This window comes from Sinohyriopsis cumingii, unplaced genomic scaffold, assembly GCF_028554795.1.
Source record: "Sinohyriopsis cumingii isolate HCF-2022 unplaced genomic scaffold, ASM2855479v2 utg002187l, whole genome shotgun sequence".
In the NCBI taxonomy this organism is placed as follows: Eukaryota; Metazoa; Mollusca; class Bivalvia; order Unionida; family Unionidae; genus Sinohyriopsis; species Sinohyriopsis cumingii.
The window spans coordinates 318,504-337,509 of record NW_028316149.1 but is presented as its reverse complement, the minus strand read 5'-3'; the positions used below and the strand labels follow the sequence as shown (position 1 = coordinate 337,509).

General features: G+C 34.6%; 1 protein-coding gene across 1 annotated transcript in view; it reads left to right on the top strand.

Moving 5' to 3' along the window:
• The window catches only part of LOC149770957 (uncharacterized), a 139,537-nt gene that overhangs the window by 108,202 nt on the left and 12,329 nt on the right, over window positions 1-19,006 (top strand). Inside the window, exons 10-12 of the mRNA XM_089948941.1 lie at window positions 5,678-5,926; window positions 13,942-14,063; window positions 18,482-18,645. Coding sequence (XP_089805067.1) covers window positions 5,678-5,926; window positions 13,942-14,063; window positions 18,482-18,645 — 535 coding nt within the window. The remainder of the gene's footprint in view (window positions 1-5,677; window positions 5,927-13,941; window positions 14,064-18,481; window positions 18,646-19,006) is intronic.

Here is a 19,006-nt window from a genome sequence, read left to right as displayed (position 1 = left end):
AGAACACAAATGGTTTAGTAGTAAGTACTGGAGAAAACAAGGAATGGTCAGGTTTTTTGGGAACACAAATTGTTTAATAGTAAGTACTGGAGAATACAAGGAATGTTCAGGTTATTGGGGAACACAAATGGTTTAACAATAAGTACTGAAGAATACAAGGAATGGTCAGGTTATTGGGGAACACAAATGGTTTAGTAATAAGTACTGGAGAATACAACGAATGGTCAGGTTATTGGGAAACACAAATGGTTTAATAATAAGTACTGGAGAATACAAGGAATGTTCAAGTTATTGGAGAACACAAATGGTTTAATAATAAGTACTGAAGAATACAAGGAATGGTCAGGTTATTCGGGAACACAAATGGTTTAATGGTAAGTAATGGAGAATACAAGGAATGGTCAGGTTATTGGGGAACACAAATGGTTTAATAGTAAATACTAGAGAATACAAGGAATAGTCAGGTTATTGGGGAGAAAAGGACTGGAAGAGCAACAGTTACATTCACTGACATCATATGCTGATTTGAGTATTGTCATGGAGTGAAAAATGATTTGTCACCACCTGAATTTAAAATCAAACCCAAGGATTACACCAAGTTAAGAGATAGCAATCAGTCATTGAGCTGTCCATGTTTTGGAAATGCAATTTGTGAAATTGGACAGGATATAATTAAGAGCCAAGTGTATACTACTTTACACACTTTTTAGTTGAACATAATGTTTACCATCGATGTCTTGAATCACACTTCTTAAGTTTTATAAACGTGTTTTCCAGCTTGATTAACTGTACTTATTATTTGGTACACCTTATTGAAAAGAGCTTGAACTGTTGTAGAATAATCAACTGCCAGACTGAGAAAGTTTTGTTACATTTAGCAGGTCAGTCAACATCCTTTTCATAAATTCATCTCATGTTCATCATTTTTCAAGGCTACTTATATAAATATCTGTGACTTGAAGTGGCGGTATGATTGGGATGACTTATTCCCTTGCAGTAAATTATTTTTTTGTCATTTTGCATATTATTTTACACTTCCTAACCACAGTTCATCAAGGCATCACAGCTGGTTTAACACTGTTGTCAAGTGAAACTAATTTCATACAGACACATGTCTGAAATGTAATGGATGTAGCTTCCATTATTGCTTCTAGCTCACAAAGTGCTGATTTTTCTTTCTGCTTTTTTAATTTTTGTAGGTTCATATGATCAAATGTTGCATCACATGATGGGAAGTCTTTTATTTTCACATATAAAAATATCACACATGCTTGACTTCAAAAATTAAAGGAATGATGATACAATATGAAAATTATTTCTCCAATAATCTTTTATAGTGTAGAGTAAGTATATAATAAAACTGACTCAGAACCGCACAAATGTAATTCAATTAAATATAAATGCTTAAGTAATTGAGTTTACAGTATTTTCAGTGCAGCATGTCCATGGATGGATGAGTACGTGTTAAGAGGGGAGTGTCAATAAACACCACAGTAGACAAAAAAGGAAGAAATGTAAAATATAATGACAATTTTGTTAACATTGTTGAACATTCTAATAACAATGCTGTGGATATTCAAGTAGGAACATTTGCTATTTTTTTCAGCTCTTGTATAATTTAAGATGGTGTCGGTGATTAATTTTAATAACCATAGTTATATTAATATTAATGTCATTAAATTTAATATATACATATAAATCAGTATTTCATAATGAGCAACTTATATATAGATATTAATACTCAAAGGGAAAATGAGCAACTACATATAATGATAAATATTACAAAATAAATAACACCAACTCATAAAATATGTGATGAGTTTCGCTTTATTACTTTCAAGTTGTACACATGTAAAATGAACATTATATGATTTGTATTTAACTAAAATGCTTGTTGAAACTAAAGTTATGCTACGATTAGAGGTCTTGTACTGCTTGTTGTGACGTGTCTGCTCTTGTAAGCAACTGTTTGCCCATCTAATTACCTCGTCTAAATGTACATTTGATTGGCAAGTTGGGTCCAGAAAGAACCATTCCATTGTAGTTTTAACCTTGAATTCATCAAGACAATTTTGCAAATGCATTTGTAAACTACAATCTACCTACACACCCAACATGATTCGTCTTCATATAATTATTTAATATTTGGGAAATACTGTCTGACGTGATGATGATGATGATGATGATGATGATGATGATGATGATTGAAATAATGATTTACATAGATAAGAATCTAAAACTAAATCATACAGTAAAGATATTCATTTGATCAGAACACCTCAGTCTGAACAAACAGGCTATGATAGTTAAGAACTTTAAAACTTAATACAGCAGGATGAAAGAGGTCCTCAATACAGAACAATATTTATACACAGATAAAGAACATTAATCTCATAAACCATTAACAGACTAGTTAAGGACTTTAAAACTTAATACAGCAGGATGAAAGAGGTCCTCAATACAGAACAATATTTATACACAGATAAAGAACTGATTAACCTCATGAACCATTACCAGACTAATGCTTTTACAACTAGCTGAGACATCTGTTGCAGATCATTATCCAAGATTTAAAAAAAAAAAAAAATTTATAGCAGAATGGAGCTATGTAAACACTGTATTGATATACGGACATTTCCTTCTACCACCTGCACCCTCCATTACAACTTGCCCCATATTTTAGTGACAGTGGGTGCATCCCAATTCTGATAAAATCCTGACAACATCACTGCATTGTCAAACATCATTATCTGAGTAGACAAATAGCAAGGTAACTAAGAAAATTACTGACCAGAACTTGACCAAATTTGACACACTTCTGGCATATGAGCCTTTTTCATGATATCAAAGTGGAGTTACAAAACCTAGAAAAACATTGAATTAGTTCTTTACATAACATAGGTCATCAACAGCATTTGTAGGATGTCGAGCCGAGGACATCCTACTGGCCCAGAGGTTTTGGTCAATTACTATAGCATTTGGTTATTAGGTACATGTCAGCCAGATTAGCAATGTCAACTGCTAATTTTATTTAGTCATTAGTTACATATCAAAAAGATACCTGTGACAATTGCTATGGCATTTGGTTATTATGCACATATTAATAAGATTGGCAATGACAACTACTATAGCATTTGGTTATTAGGTACATATAAAAAAGATTAGCAATTACAAGTGCTATGGCATTTTGTTATTAGGTACATATATACAAGATAAGCAATGTCAGCTCCTGTGGCATTTGGTTATTAGGTATATATAAACAAGATAAGCAATGTCAACTGCTATGGCATTTGGTTTTTAGGTACATGTCAGCCACATTAGCAATGTCAACTGCCATGGCATTTGGTTATTATGTATGTATCAACAAGATTAGCAATGATAACTGCTATGGTATTTGTTTATTAGGTACATGTCCATCAGATTAGCAATGTCATGTGCATGTGTGCCTGTTTTAGTAAGCTATAATAATACAATGTAACAACAAAATATTTGAAAGATGTGCCTAACATTAAATATTACAGGTAAAATTTGTATAAGAAGGTTGGTTTATGCATTTAGTTATTTCATATAGTAGATTCATGCTTCGCAATCAGGAAATAAATAATGTCATATAAAATGCACTGAGTTTGGAATATTTTTGTCACTTTTTAACTTGCATTGAATGTATTTGTTTGCCATATTATGCCTTATAATATTGTTTGTTAGTATGATATGTAGTATAGTTTATGCAAACCAGAGTTCTATGCTTGTAAAACACATACTCAATCATCGAACAACATCTAGCATATCTTCAAATTAGAAATTGATCATGGCCAGTAAAATGGCTGCTTAGGATAGACCAAGGAAACATTTTTAGTTGCATATCAATATTTGTCTTTTTATGCATCGTAGTTGTTTCTCTTTGTATATATATCATATAGGTTACTGGTCAATACCTCAACATTCTCTTTGCTATGACCCAAAGGCTAAATTCCAGGGGATGGGTTGGGGTGGGTTAGAGAAAAGATTTTGGGGTATGATCCAGGCTTGCCATGCTGACAGGTACCAGCACTTGGGATGAGAACAAGATTCCTATAAAGGTGTGCAAATTTACAATCAAAGGACCATTAATGACCGATATTCATATTTTTAGGTTTGGCTGTAAAGACAAGTTCAGTGGCATTACAATTGTACTTTTGTACATGTATTAATGGACTGTATTACACTTCTCCATTCTAGACATGGAGTGAGTGTTATAACACGGTCATCCACACTTTTGACTGCTATGGACTTGTGCTCTCAGTTATTTCATTATATGTTAGTGCAAACAAATTATTACTAGTTCAATTAATTTAAGGTACATCTCCACTTAAGATTATATTTCTTATGATTTTCTATTAAATGAAGTGGTAGTGGTAGTGACTTAAAGTGTCTGTATGTTGCATTATAAACATTTGTATGCATTAGGAACTAGTTTGATGCATTACAAACTTGTTTGATGCAATATAAACATGTTTGATGCATTACAAACTTGTTTGATGCATTAGGAATTTGTTTTATGCATTATGAACTTGTTTGATGCATTATGAACTTGTTTGATGTATTATGAACTTGTTTGATGCATTACAAACTTGTCTGATGAGTTAGGAATGTGTTTGATGCATTATAAAGTTGTTTGATGCATTAGGAATTTGTTTTATGCATTATGAACTTGTTTGATGCATTATGAACTTGTTTGATGTATTATGAACTTGTTTGATGCATTAGGAACTTGTTTGATGCATTAGGAATGTGTTTGATGCATTATGAACTTGTATGATGCATTATGAAATTGTTTGATTCATTATAAACTTGTTTAATGCATTATGAACTTGTTTGATGCATTACAAAATTGTTTGCTGCATTATGAACTTGTTTGATGCATTACAAACTTGTTTGGTGCATTATGAACTTGCTTGATGCATTATGAACTCGTTTGATGCATTAAAATCTTGTTTGATGCATTATGAACTTATTTTGATGTATTATGAACTTGCATGATGCATCATGAACTTGTTTGATGCTTTGTGAACCTGTTTGATGCATTACAAACTTGTTTTATGCATTGTGAACTTGTTTTGATACATTACAAACTTGTTTTGATGCATTGTTTGATGCATTACAAACTTGTTTGATGCAATACAAACTTGTTTGATGCATTGCAAACTTGTTTGATGCATTGTTTGATGCATTACAATCTTGTTTGATGCAATACAAACTTGTTTGATGCATTAGGAACTTGTTTGATGCATTGTAAGCTTTTCTATGCATTATGAAGTGTTTGTTTCATTATTAACGTTTGTATGCATTAGAAACCTGTTTGATGTATTGAAAACTTGTTTGCATAACCAACTTGTTTGAAGCATTGTCAATTTGATAAATTATAAACTAGCTTGTTGCATCATACACTTGTTTGATGCATTATGAACTTGTTTGATGCATTATTAACTTGTTTGATGCATTATGAATTTGTTTGATGCATCATAAACTTGTTTTATGCATTATGAACTTGTTTTTTATGACAAACATTGAAGACAGTTTAGTATTCACATCCTTTACACAAATTCTGACATATTGGAACATTTATATTCCCGTGATTATGTAAAAGGTATGCACCCAATATGTGTCACCTCTAAATTATGCATTTTCTTCATTTTAGGATAAACGTCAAGAAATCATCAGGAAATATTTTGATCAGATTTGTTTCATTCTGAAGGATAAACCAGCTTTTCAACACTTGGAGGACTTTTTTCCTATAGATAACACCCAGTTTGACCCTCAATTAGAGAAACTGAAGAAAAGGATTTTTGAATTGGCTTCAGGTCAGCCATATTGGGGACAGGAAGTACCTGCCAATTGGCTTCCCTTGGAAGCATCTCTCATGAAGCTCAAAGCCTCTGGTATTAAGGTATAGTAGAAAATGATATTGTGCAAATAATCATTTTACTACATAGAAATATATCATACAACTTGTGTGTACAATATGCAGAATATACCACATATAAATGTATCCTAAACTTGCATCTACAATATTCAGAATATACCACATAGAAATGTATCCTGCAACTTGTCTGTACAATATGCAAAATTATACCACATAGAAATGTATCCTACAACTTGGGTGTACAATATGCAAAATTATACCACATAGAAATGTATCCTACAATTTGTGTGTACAATATGCAAAATTATACCACGTGGAAATGTATCCTACAACTTGTGTGTACAATTTGCAAAATATACCACATAGAAATGTTTGATATAACTTGTGTGTACAGTTTGCAAACTTATGCCACATAGAAATGTATGATACAACTTGTGTGTACAATATGTAAAATATACCACAAAGAATGTATCATATAACTTGTGTGTACAATATGCAACATAGATTTCAGATTTCACAGAAATCTTAACAAATTGTATCAGTGTTGTAAGTTTTTACCTGCTTGCTGTTGAACAAATCATGAGTATGGTTTAAATTTAGTCAGGAGTAAAATGCATGTATGATATAGAATCAGAGGATATTTGAATGGTTCACTCTCTCAGGAGATCAGTCCTATTCAGTTAAGTGTTGTATGCATAACAACAAAAAATGTTTTGAATAAAATATTGTAATAAATCAAAATGTTGACCACACTGTAACTCCAGGTTTGTTTGCGTTTAATTCATCATGTCTTTCTTGCCAACGAGGTCTTAATTATGTCCTAGCCAAGCAAAAGTAAAAAGATATCAGCATTGCTGGAATTATCATTATCAAACATATAAATTATGCTATATCTTCTCATTGGCAGAAATGATTGCCTATTCCTTTGAATCTTGGTTTTCATGTGGACTGAGAAAATCTAGCCTCACATCCCCATGTTTTGTTCACCTGGGTATGGAGTTTTGTTACCAGTCTTAAATAGCTACATCCCTTTTATGTCAGCTTCATAACAACCATCAAACTCAGAGTGTATTTCCAACAGGACATCAAATTTAGTGAGATTCCTCGCGCAAGTCCTTGGGTTAAACAGTGTGACAATGTATTTGATCATGTTGGGATGCTTGTATAAGCACCTGTTACAAATAATTGTTCTGGTGCAATGTTGCCTTTATTTCAGTCTACTTGTATGATCATTCCTTTGTCACTGGCACAACCATGCTGTTTTATGAGAGGAATTCCACTGGAGAAGCCCCAGCCATGAGTAAGGATAGGTATAGACACCACTATGGGGGATCCATTTGTTACCGGCCTTCAGTATAATCTATGGCAGATGAATCTGTCTCTTAAAGTCAGCCATTTTGAAATGAAGGCCATCATCAAAGCCTTTCAGTTCTGAAAAGACAGGCTTTACAGGAAGTCAGTCTGATTAAGTTAGAGAACTTTGTAGTGATTACTTCCTTCCCTGAATAATGGGGAACCAGATAGCCCTACCTGTGCATGCTTATTTGGCATTTTATTTCTTGTTGCTTGCAACTTCCAATCAGTATATAAATCAGAGACATTCCAGGCAGATTCACCAGAAATTGTCAGGCTATTCATTTGGAATGGTACTTTTGGACTTGTTCACTCCAGGGCATCCAGTGATAAACCATTTTATTACAAGGTTTAACCACAAAATTGACCATCTGTGTCTTACCGGTTCCTGACCCACTACCTTGGGCAGCTGATGCACTATCAATCAGTTGGGATAGGTTATGTGCCTTTGCTTACCCCTACACCCAACCACCACCACCATGGTTTTAATACTGAGGATAAGACAGAATTTAATTGGTCATAATTACAAGATCCTTATGATAACCCCACTCAAATGGAACAAGACCTGCGTCAACGATTTACTTTATATAGCAATAGTCATAAACCAGAAGATTATGACCACACATAATCTTCTCAAACAACCGTGGTCAGTGGTGTTCTGAAACTACTGAGACTGTCTGTCCCTTCACACCAGGATGTTAACAGGGCAGCCTTGTGAGAACAGAATTTAGAATTTATGGGATTGATGAGAATCTCAAGAGTGTTTAGGCTATTCAGTCTGAAGGAATATGAGTGAATGTAGTGAGTTTTCAGGAACTGGTACAGAGTCAATGACATCTCTTCAAGTCTCTCAGTCTCTCAACTGGATGAACCTTTTCTCTGGCTCTACAAAGAGAAAAAGTTGGCATCAGTTACCATCAAAGGCTACCACTCCAAACAATCTGACACATTCAGACCTATTAGTTTCGATTTGAAGAGACCAATCCCTCACCATGTTTCCAAAATAGAATCTGTCCCAGGTCATAACATGGTTCAATTTAGAGAAATTCACGTTGTTAGCCTGAATCGTGATAAAGATGTTGTCATAAAAATCCTGGATCCTAATAGTTTCATAGATTTTAATTCCCACTACAGATATACCAGTAGCAAACTAGCTTAAATACTCAGGAGATTTATAACTATCATGGGTCGAAAATTATATTGCATCCAGAACTGACAATGTGTAAAACACCTTTGATGGTAACAAATTAAATTTTCTCCTTGCTGAGAGCTGTAATGGTTTTAATCGCACTGTGTTTAATAGGATGGGTTAGTTACCTGATATTATTACATCATGTAGGAAAATAATCTTATACTCAGTGTGATATTTCTCCCTCTCGCTTGATTCTTGTTGATGCTTTGGACATGGTATATTTTACTTTGAAAACCTCATTTCAAAGGTTGTTAGTTGTGAAACGTAAAAATAATTTTAGGGACTCCAGGTGTCCACCGTTCACATGTTTTTAATCTTGGGCAACTACAATAAAATATTTTGCACAAATCGATTATCAATTGATAAAATTAAAAAATACTAGTGAGAGGTTAACGTGCTTTTAATGCCCCAAGATAGCTTAGAGGTCTAAAGTAGTCACCTTTACCAGTCCCTGCCATCTCACTGCTGTCCACATGGAATTGAGTCTAAGGCTCGGCCAGTAGGGGTACATCTATATGACAAAGCTTCCTGATGTGGGTGGTTCATTTGGGAGTTTTCCAGGGTTCTTCTTGCACCAGTTACACTGGTCACGACATGTAGCCTATGAGGCCTCTGCTGAAAAATGGTATCAAACCCACAACAACAATAAACACGATTTTCCACACAAACTGTTGAACCGTTGATTAAAACATTATTCATCTTAAGGTGTATTAGTTGGCGTGATTTAAAACATCTGTTCATCACTTTACCTACCAGTAATAATTTAGTATGACTGTATTTCTTAAGTAAAAAAAAAGTATTTATATATTTGACTTACACAGTGATAAGTTTAAAAGGAGACATTTTAAAGCCTGTTTAGAATTGCATGCATATGGACAACAGCTGATGACATTTGCACTCAAGCACTGTGACCTGTTTATAAGAAGACTAACCTTAGACAACGGGGCCCCAAGTTGTCAAGTGGTCTAAAGCATTTAGCCTTATAGATCACTGCCATCTCACCTCTTTCTGCATGGGTTTGAGTCTCAGACTCAGCCAATGTGGGTATGTGAGAAAGCTTGCCGGTAGATTCTCATTGGTTGTTGGTTCTTTCCAGGGTTTTCCTCCACCATTGATACTGGCCGCCTTGTATAGCCTATCTTGTACTGAAAAATGGTGTTAAACCATAAAACAACAACAACACCCTCACACCAAATATACTCATAGGATTTTGTCTCTCAAAACTCTTGTGGGTGTTGAATTCAAAACATGATTGTAATCAAGGAAGACACAAATCTGCACAGTTTTCTGTATTGACAGTGTTAATTTGGTTCAGAATATTCTAGTGCATTACCCCGATAATTGACTGTCCTAGAAGTCACATACAAGAGCTGGCAGATGCCCATTTGCACCTCTTTGTGAATGGTTAGTTGGAATGATGAAACACATAGTTTTCAGCAGTCAGGAGCTGGCTAGTGCCGGACAGAATTGTATTATTTATGGAAGGATTATTATTGCTATTGTTATTGAATATAATGTTCTCTCAACGTGGGCATTTCTCTTCAAATAAATTTGGATGAGTGACAGGAGAGGAAGGTCCATTAGTATTTCATTTGAAATTGATGTGTTGCAAAGTTACTGCACACTTAAATGTTTATTTCGTATTACAAATTAAACAGGCATATTTTATTATTGTTAGATTTTCTTGGTTGCTGGAGCTTGCTTAGTCATACTAATACAATATTTGCCACCCTTTAGCTCAGACACCATTCATATGGTATTTGCAGATCAGTTCTTACGTTGCTTGTCAGCTGCCATTTTCAGGTGTGTTCCATGTACATCTAACAGACTATTTTCGATTACTGTCTCCTACTAGTCATGTTTAATTACAAGTAGCCCAATTAGGTACATGTAATTTTATACTCCAAATTCCCCTTTCAGCAGCCATTTGAAGTTGAATAGTTCTACTTATTTTATTGATATTTCCAGACGGACTTGATCAGATAATTTATTTTGTGTATTAAAAGGAATTTCATTGTAGAGGGTTCCCTAAATGTTTTTTAATTGCTGAGATACTAATTGCTGCAAATGGATGTTTAGAATTTGATATTAATTAACTTTCAGTCTTAATTGGTTCCTGAGAAACCACCAGATATAACTTCAAGGCTTTTACAAGCTTTTACAAGAGATTCCGTTATTCTCTCCAATGCTGGTATAGTTTCAAATCTGTAAATAAATTAAACTTGTTTTCACAATCCAACTGATAGCATTTAACCAAATATGACATTAACTTTCCTGACTTATGGCTTTGTACAAATGATGTCCATCCACTACTCAGTATAACACCACATTTACTAAAACCATTGCTTTCAACTGTTAAACTTTAGGTAAGCTCAATCAAATTTGACCACTTTTGTCATGGAGCATCCTGGCATAGAGTCCTTTTATATTTGTACAAGTTAGGTCTATCCATCATCTAATATAACTGTCTATGCTAAAATTGAAACTAAACTTTCAAATAACTTCATGAAAGCAATTCAAAAGACTCTTTTAATTTGGAAGAGATTTTTATTTAAAAACATTTAATCATACTAGTCAGCAATGGTTTGATTAAACTAAATGACAAATTATCCATATTTCTTAGACAGCCACACATGTAGTTAGTTTTTAAAACAGATTTCAGTTTTTTGAGTGATATAAGATCATGTGAGTGATCTCGTGCCAGGATCGATCTCACACCATGTGAGTGATCTCAGATGATGTGATGACAGACCATGTAAGCAATCTTAAACCACATGATTATTTAAGTGATCACAGACCATTTGAACAATTTTTGGCCAAGCTGGGCCTCTTATAAATGATTCTGCTGGCATTAAGTTCACTTATAAGTTCTTGATAAAGGCGTGACAGTCATATTGTGAAGAACATAGAAAATAAAAGGAGATTAAAAGTGGTGATGTAATATTCGGATAATTAAAAATTAAGATAACACTGGACAACAAATTTTTACAAAAGTCATGTTACTGAAATAAAATTAGTCAATTCTTATCAATTTTTATGTGCTGAACACGAATATGACAGTCAAATTGCAAAATTGGCTCTAGTTTTTTTGTAATCTGCAAGAAATTAATGTTTACATAACGAAATGCATTCCAATAGTAAAAGGTCAACTGTAATAGCCTACCTATAAAAAATCAAGTCATTGACTACATCTTAGATTTCTTCGCCTGTCTCTTGTACAGCTGTTCGGGAGTATCTCTGAGGAGTGTCCAGCAGTAGTCAGCCAGCATTGTAGTGGACCATTTTCCCTGGTATCTTTGTTCCATTGTTGCGATATCTTGATGAAAACGTTCGCCGTGTTCATCACTAACAATACCACAGTTGCTAGGAAAGAAATCCAAATGGGAATGAAGGAAGTGAATCTTTAGAGACATATTGCAGCCAAGTTTCTTATACTTCATCAACATGTCTTCTACTAGTTCCTTATAGTTTTCTGCCCTAACATTTCCGAGGAAGTTTGTAGAAACTAGGCGAAAAGCATTCCATGCTTGTTTCGCGTCACCTTCCAGCAAGTTGTTGAACCGGTCATCTTTGAAAAGCTCTCGAATCTGAGGACCCACAAAAACTCCCTCTTTAATCTTTGCTTCGCTGAGTCGAGGGAATTTTTCATGCAGGTATCGGAATGCTGGCAAAGTCCGGTCAATGGCTTTCACGAAGTTCTTCATCAAACCTAGTTTGATGTGAAGGGGTGGTAGCAAGATTTTCTGAGCCTCAACCAGAGCTGGGTGTTGGATATTCTTCTCTCCAATGGCTACATTCTGCCTGTGAGTCCATTCCTTCCTCATGTAGTGCATTTCCCTTGCTCGGCTATCCCACTCGCATAAGAAACACATGTATTTTGTATATCCTTGCTGCAGTCCCATTAAAAGGGCAACTACCTTCAAATCACCACAGAGGTGCCAGCTGTACTTGTTATACTCAATGGAATTCAGTAGCTGCCTTAAGTTATCGTATGTCTCTTTCATGTGGACAGCATACGCTACTGGAATAGATGGAAGAATGTTTCCATTGTGCAAAAGCACAGCCTTGAGACTCAGTTTCGAAGAGTCCACAAATAGTCTCCATTCTTGTGGGTCATGAGTGATTTTTAAAGTATTCATGAGGCCCTCAATATCGGAACAGAATATCAGATTACTTTCCTTTCTGAAGAAAGGCTCCAATTGCTGGTGGCGCTTTCGATATGCAGTAATTGTGACATCTTCTTCTAGAAGATTCCATTGTTGGAGTCTTGATCCTAGCAATTCTGCCTTGTTCTTTGATAAGTCCAAATCACGAATCAGGTCATTTAGTTCTTCCTGTGTTATTCTGTGTGGAATTGATGATGCACCACAGTGAAAATCTGGATCACTGCATGCTGATGGACCAGGAGAAGAACAGGTCGACTCACCTTTGTCTTCTTCAGATGAATCAAGAGAATATTCTGCTGGAGGTTCTGGAATAGGAAGTCCCTCACCATGTGGAACTGGTCTCAATGCAGACGGAATGTTTGGGTAGACTATTCTCGACTTCTTTCGCTTCGTTATTCCGCCGGAAAGAGGAGGAACCAAGCAGAAGTAACAGTCATTTAGGTGGTTGCTTGGCTCTCTCCACACCATTGGGACTGCAAACGGCATTGATGACCTTTTGCAATTCAACCACTGTGAAAGCTGTGTTGTACATGTAGCACAGCATATATGCGGAGCCCAAGGCTTGTCTTGGTCACCAACCTTGCATCCGAAGTAAAGATGATATGCCTTCTTCACTTGAGAATTGATACTTTTCTTCTGGTTGGCAAATGTCACTTCCCCACAAATATAGCAAAAATTGTCCGCGGTATTAACACACTTTCGAGGCATTACTGTTCTTTATTGTACGTAAATGGATAAAATAATAAGTTTTATGTAACAGTAGCTTGAACTGTCTCGCACAACGTCTAAAATATTTTAAATGCTGAACCTATCTGATTGGGCTTTATATAGTACACTGCTTACGTCAGTTTCAGCAGCCGCCTGGCATTAGTATAATAGGCCTACACATGTATAGTACACTGCTGACGTCAACTTACTTCAGCAGCCGCATGGCATTAGTATTGCATTGCATCAGAAAATGATGCAATCAACTGTGGATGATGTGAGCATGATGGTATTATGCAATGTTACATCATTATTCCGGATGTTGCTGCAGTCCTACTGGAGAAATTTACACAGTGAAACATAGAAAATGAGGTATATGAATATCTTCAAAACGAGAGCCAATACAAATTTTTCACGGTTATATTCGTGTTCGGCACACCAAAATACTACAGATTAGGGCCTTTTCAAGTCAGTAATGATTTCACTGTTGACCAGTGTAAGCCATCATAACAAATAAATTGATCCTTTATCACTGAATATTTGATATTAAATCACATATGGAGTTTCTGTAATTCCAGGATTTTATCTCTGACAAAACTATTGTTATTTCCTTTTTTTGTCAGGTCATTCCGCACAGTCTAGTTGAGGAGATGAATCAGGCAGGGGCAGTTCCTATTAAGACCACAGAACAACTGGAGCTGTTCCTTAGGTTCCAGCATGAGACAGGCAATTTTATCTACTTTAGGTAAAAAGAAAGGCCCCTTAGGGTTTTGGGCTACTGATTATTGTACCAGTTTCAGACCTGCCAACCCTTACAATATTGCTGTAAGTCTTAACTTAAAATACAGACTTATAGAGTGAAGGAAAAACTACAGAAGTATGATTATTGCGGTAGGATCCAGGTAATTGGCTCATTCGTTTTTGATTTGGATCCAGGTTTCACACTATCTTTAGTGGAATTAGAGAATCAGACTAGCTTGATAGTTTTATCTCAGACGCTTTAAACTGAACATATTTTTACAGGCAAAGCATCTGCATGATCAAATTATTGATGATATATTTTGTTTGAAAATGGCACCTAGCTACCAATACATGTAACTGTTAAAGATGAAAGGAAAAAATAAGCCTCTTAAAAATGTTTTAGTAATCAGTACAGAAGAATAAATAAGAATATTCATATTGTTGCGAATAAAAGTGGAAAGGGACACAATTACGTTTATTTGAAATTAAAGTGTCATTTTGAGTATGTCACATGGCGGGAGTTACGATTGCCATCGTGTGTACTAAAAAAAATATCCAAGAATTACGTCAAGTTGAGAGATAGCAACCAACCATTGATTTGCATTGGGTTTGAAACTGAAGCTTATGCGAGTGTACTGGAGGTTGATAGGTATATGTGTTGTTTTGTATATTTCATAATATCTGATTTAATTGTTTGAAAGTTTTAAAATCTTTTTTTTTTTTTTTTTCATTTCATTATCTGTCTTATTAATGTAGTTCTGTTTGTGTGACTGTACTAGAGGTTGATAGGTGCATGTGTTGTTATGTATATTTAATAATATCTGATTTAATTGTTTGTAAGTTTTTAAATCTTTTTTCATTTTTTTTATATTTCATTATCTGTCATATTAATGTAGCTCTGTTTATTAGGAACTCTTACTTTTTCCAGAAAATAGTTTGACCTTGACTGTCGTTTTAGTAATCACGTAAGGTTGACTTGGTCTCCGACCTTAATTCAAAATTAGTAGCAGCCACGTAAATATGTTCTACTTTTATTTTAAGATGATTGGTTGTTGTCAAGGTCATGATGGGAATACATGATTTAAGATGTAAACAATTTTTTTAAATTTTATTTCTTAGAGTAAAATGATTGGTTTTCGTCAGGGTCATGTTAGGCGTACGTGATATAAACACGATCACATGACCCACTTTTTGATTTCGCAACTTGGGGATTTATGAAACTGCATTTTAGAGTACGACAAAACCTTTGTTTTAGATAAATAATGTCAGTTGGGCTATTACAGTGGAAAGTGTTTGTTGTGTCGTTTGGAGCTGTTTCAAATTATTTGAATTCAAAAGGATTAATTCTTTTTTCTGGAAAAAAAAATACTTGTGTCCATACAAAATTCTTGAACAAAGACAGCTCTAATAAAATATTTATTAGATTTCCAAAACATGAGTGATATTTTTTGTTTCTACATGGAACTGTAGACTTCGAGCCTAAACACGTAACATAAGAGTGTACTTTACAAACTATTCTGATAAACATATTTGTTTCCATCGATGCATCAGTTTTGGAATACCGATTTTTTTAAATAAACGTTTCCTTACTTGACAATAGCAGTACATGATATTTTGTTTCATCTTACTGGAAACTGGTCAAACTTAACAGAAAATATGTCTGCTACCTTACTGAGATGATAATGTTTGGGTTGGCAGGTCTGCAGTTTTATGTATCACATTAAATTTGTATCACCCTAGTTTGGGAAGGGTACCAAAGTGCATGTCATAATCAGTGTCTTAAGTACCAATAGTTGATGCAGTTATGTAATGTATGATTGTTCATGTACCTGGATATATGCACAGTTGGATATAGTGCAGATATACACTCGACTGTTTGCTTTAAATTATGAATGGAAATTTTTGTCTTAAAACCAGCATTTACTTTTAAGTTCATTAGATGCAGTTTTCTAACAGTTATATACTGCACTTTCAAATCTGTATCAGCTGATATACAAGGGTTGATCCAAATGTTTCTGTAAAAATAAATCAAGTGAAATTAATTGAGGTAAATTGTAGAACCATATAAAGAAATAAATATAAAACTTGTAAAGAATTGTGCATTTATATGATCAGAATCTATAATTAAGAAACCAGCCTTACACTTGTACCTATCAACAACTTTATTAAATTGAAAGCTGCCTTACACTTGTACCTATCAACAACTGTATCAAATTGAAAGCTGCCTAACATTTAAATCAATCAACTACTTTATTACATTTAAACTTGCCTTACATTTAAACCAATCAATAACTTTATTAAATTGAAAGCTGCCTAACATTTAAACCAATCAACAACTTTATTAAATTTAAACCCGCCTTAAATGTAAACCAATCAGTAACATTATTAGACTTTCATGCAAGTTCTATTTTGGAGATTACCATATGTTGAATTGATCTTTATCAGACTATCACTCAACCTGTAAATTTCAGGGTCATTGGAGACTGGTTGTATTGATCTCTATCAGACTATCACTCAACCTGTAAATCTCAGGGTCAGTGGAGACTGGTTGAATTGATTTTTATCAGACTATCACTCAACCTGTAAATCTCAGGGTCATTGGAGACTGGTTGTATTGATCTCTATCAGACTATCACTCAACCTGTAAATCTCAGTGTCAGTGGAAACTGGTTGTATTGATCTCTATCAAACTATCACTCAACCTGTAAATCTCAGGGTCAGTGGAGACTGGTTGAATTGATCTTTATCAGACTATCACTCAACCTGTAAATCTCAGGGTCAGTGGAGACTGGTTGAATTGATCTCTATCAGACTATCACTCAACCTGTAAATCTCAGGGTCAGTGGAGACTGGTTGAATTGATCTCTATCAGACTATCACTCAACCTGTAAATCTCATTGGAGAAATGGAATATGAAACCTATAATAATCTTCATCATATCTTCTAATCTGAAAGGTTACTAAAAATGTGTGACTATGAATTCCAAAGCTCACCAGAACAAAAACCTATAACAGTCTTCATCAAATCTACTAATCTGAAAGATTACTAAAAATCTGTGGCCAGGAATTCCATAGGTCAGCATAACATAAACTTGTAATAATTCATCATATCTAATAATGTGTGATCATGAATTCCAAAGCTCACCAGAACATAAACTATATAACAGTCTCCATTATATCTACTAATCTGAAAGATTATTAAACATGTGTGGCCAGGAATTCCAAAGGTCAGCAGAATGCAAACCTATATCAATGTCCATCTGATTGACATGTTATAAGTAGATACAGGTTGTAATTCGATTTGATTTGAGTTCTGTTGTCAGGATTATGTTTTATTGTTTAGCAGAGTTATATTCCCTGCTGTCCCTTGATTACACTTTTTATTTCAACACAGTTCATTATAGTACTGCTTTGTTGTATATTGCAACTGAATCTGGTGTCACTGAATTTGGTATGCTACTGGATACAGATGAGATCTTGGATAATTTCAACTAATCTGGTCTGCTACTGGATGGTGATGAGACCTTGGATTAATTGACAGCACAGTAATTCTGCTGATATTATGAGATTTCTTTTGAAATTGGCATGCTACTGGATCCTGATGAGATCTCGGAGGATTTCAACTGAATCTATTATGCTAGTGAATAATGATGATATCTTGGAGGAGTTTAGTGGAATGTTGTATGATACTGGATAGTGATGGGATCTCAGGTGATTTCAGCTGAATTTTTGTATAGTGATGAGTCTTGGATGAGTTCACTACTCTGTAATTCTCCTGATGTCAGGTTTCAACTGAATTTGATATGACCTGCAGCCTGATAAGATCTAGGAGAAGTTCAGCTGAATTTGGTGTGCTGTTGGATACTAGTGAGATCTTCGATGATTTCGCCTGGATCTGGTATGCTATTGAATGCAGATGAGATCTTCAAGGAGTGTAGTTGAATTTGGCATGCCACTGAACACTGATGAGATCTTGGATGATTTCAACTTAGGAAGCTACTGCTTATTGATGAGATACTGGAAGAATTTAATTGTTCCCATCATCATTTAGATGAGTTAATGCTCCTTGCTTACAAGACTGACCAGTTTTTGCACACACACACAAGTCCTTGATAGATGGTTTGAGGGAGAGAATTGTTCTGGAATCCATAATGCACAATTCATGTCAGTATTGTATGAGTTGTGGTGATTTCTGCTAAATTTCGTTCTTATGTTAAAATGATAATTTTTTTTTTACAATTCATATAAAGGTTATCTTCAATCAGATGATTTTCATTCTTATGTTAAAATCATAGTGTTTTGCCTTTGATTTACATAAAGTTTACCTTGAATCTGATGACAGTATTGAGCTTGCTTCATACAACAAGGATATATTCATATCCATATTCTGTCAAATAATAGAAATTTGCATTGTAATTTTCAGCATGGAAGGTTTGAGGGAGTGGATTGTGCTTGATCCAGCGTGGTTAATTGATGCTCTGAAGTCCCTCATCACTGCTGATACATTCATGTTTAAGAATAACCCAGCTGTCCAAAGCAACTTGTTTGAATTCAGAGACAAGGGAAAACTTACACCTGAATTGATAGGTGTGTATGTTTCTAACTTACTTAAGAACTTTTGGACTCCTTGTAACATAATGCATTCCTACATTAAGTCTTGTGGACTCTTGGTCTCCTTGTGAAGTAACGTATTCTTACATGGTCTTAAGAACAGTTAGGCTTCTTGTAATGAAGCATATTCCTACATTAAGTCTTAATAACTCCTGATCTCCTTGTAATACTTTCCTACATTAAGTCTTAAGAACTCCTGGTCTCAATGTATTACATTCCTGTATTATGCATTAATATTTCTTGAAAATGTGTTATCCTACAAATGGACTGAAATTTTCCAGACTATATTTATTAATGCCATATGATAATGCTTGACTTGCACAGATCAATGGCAAAT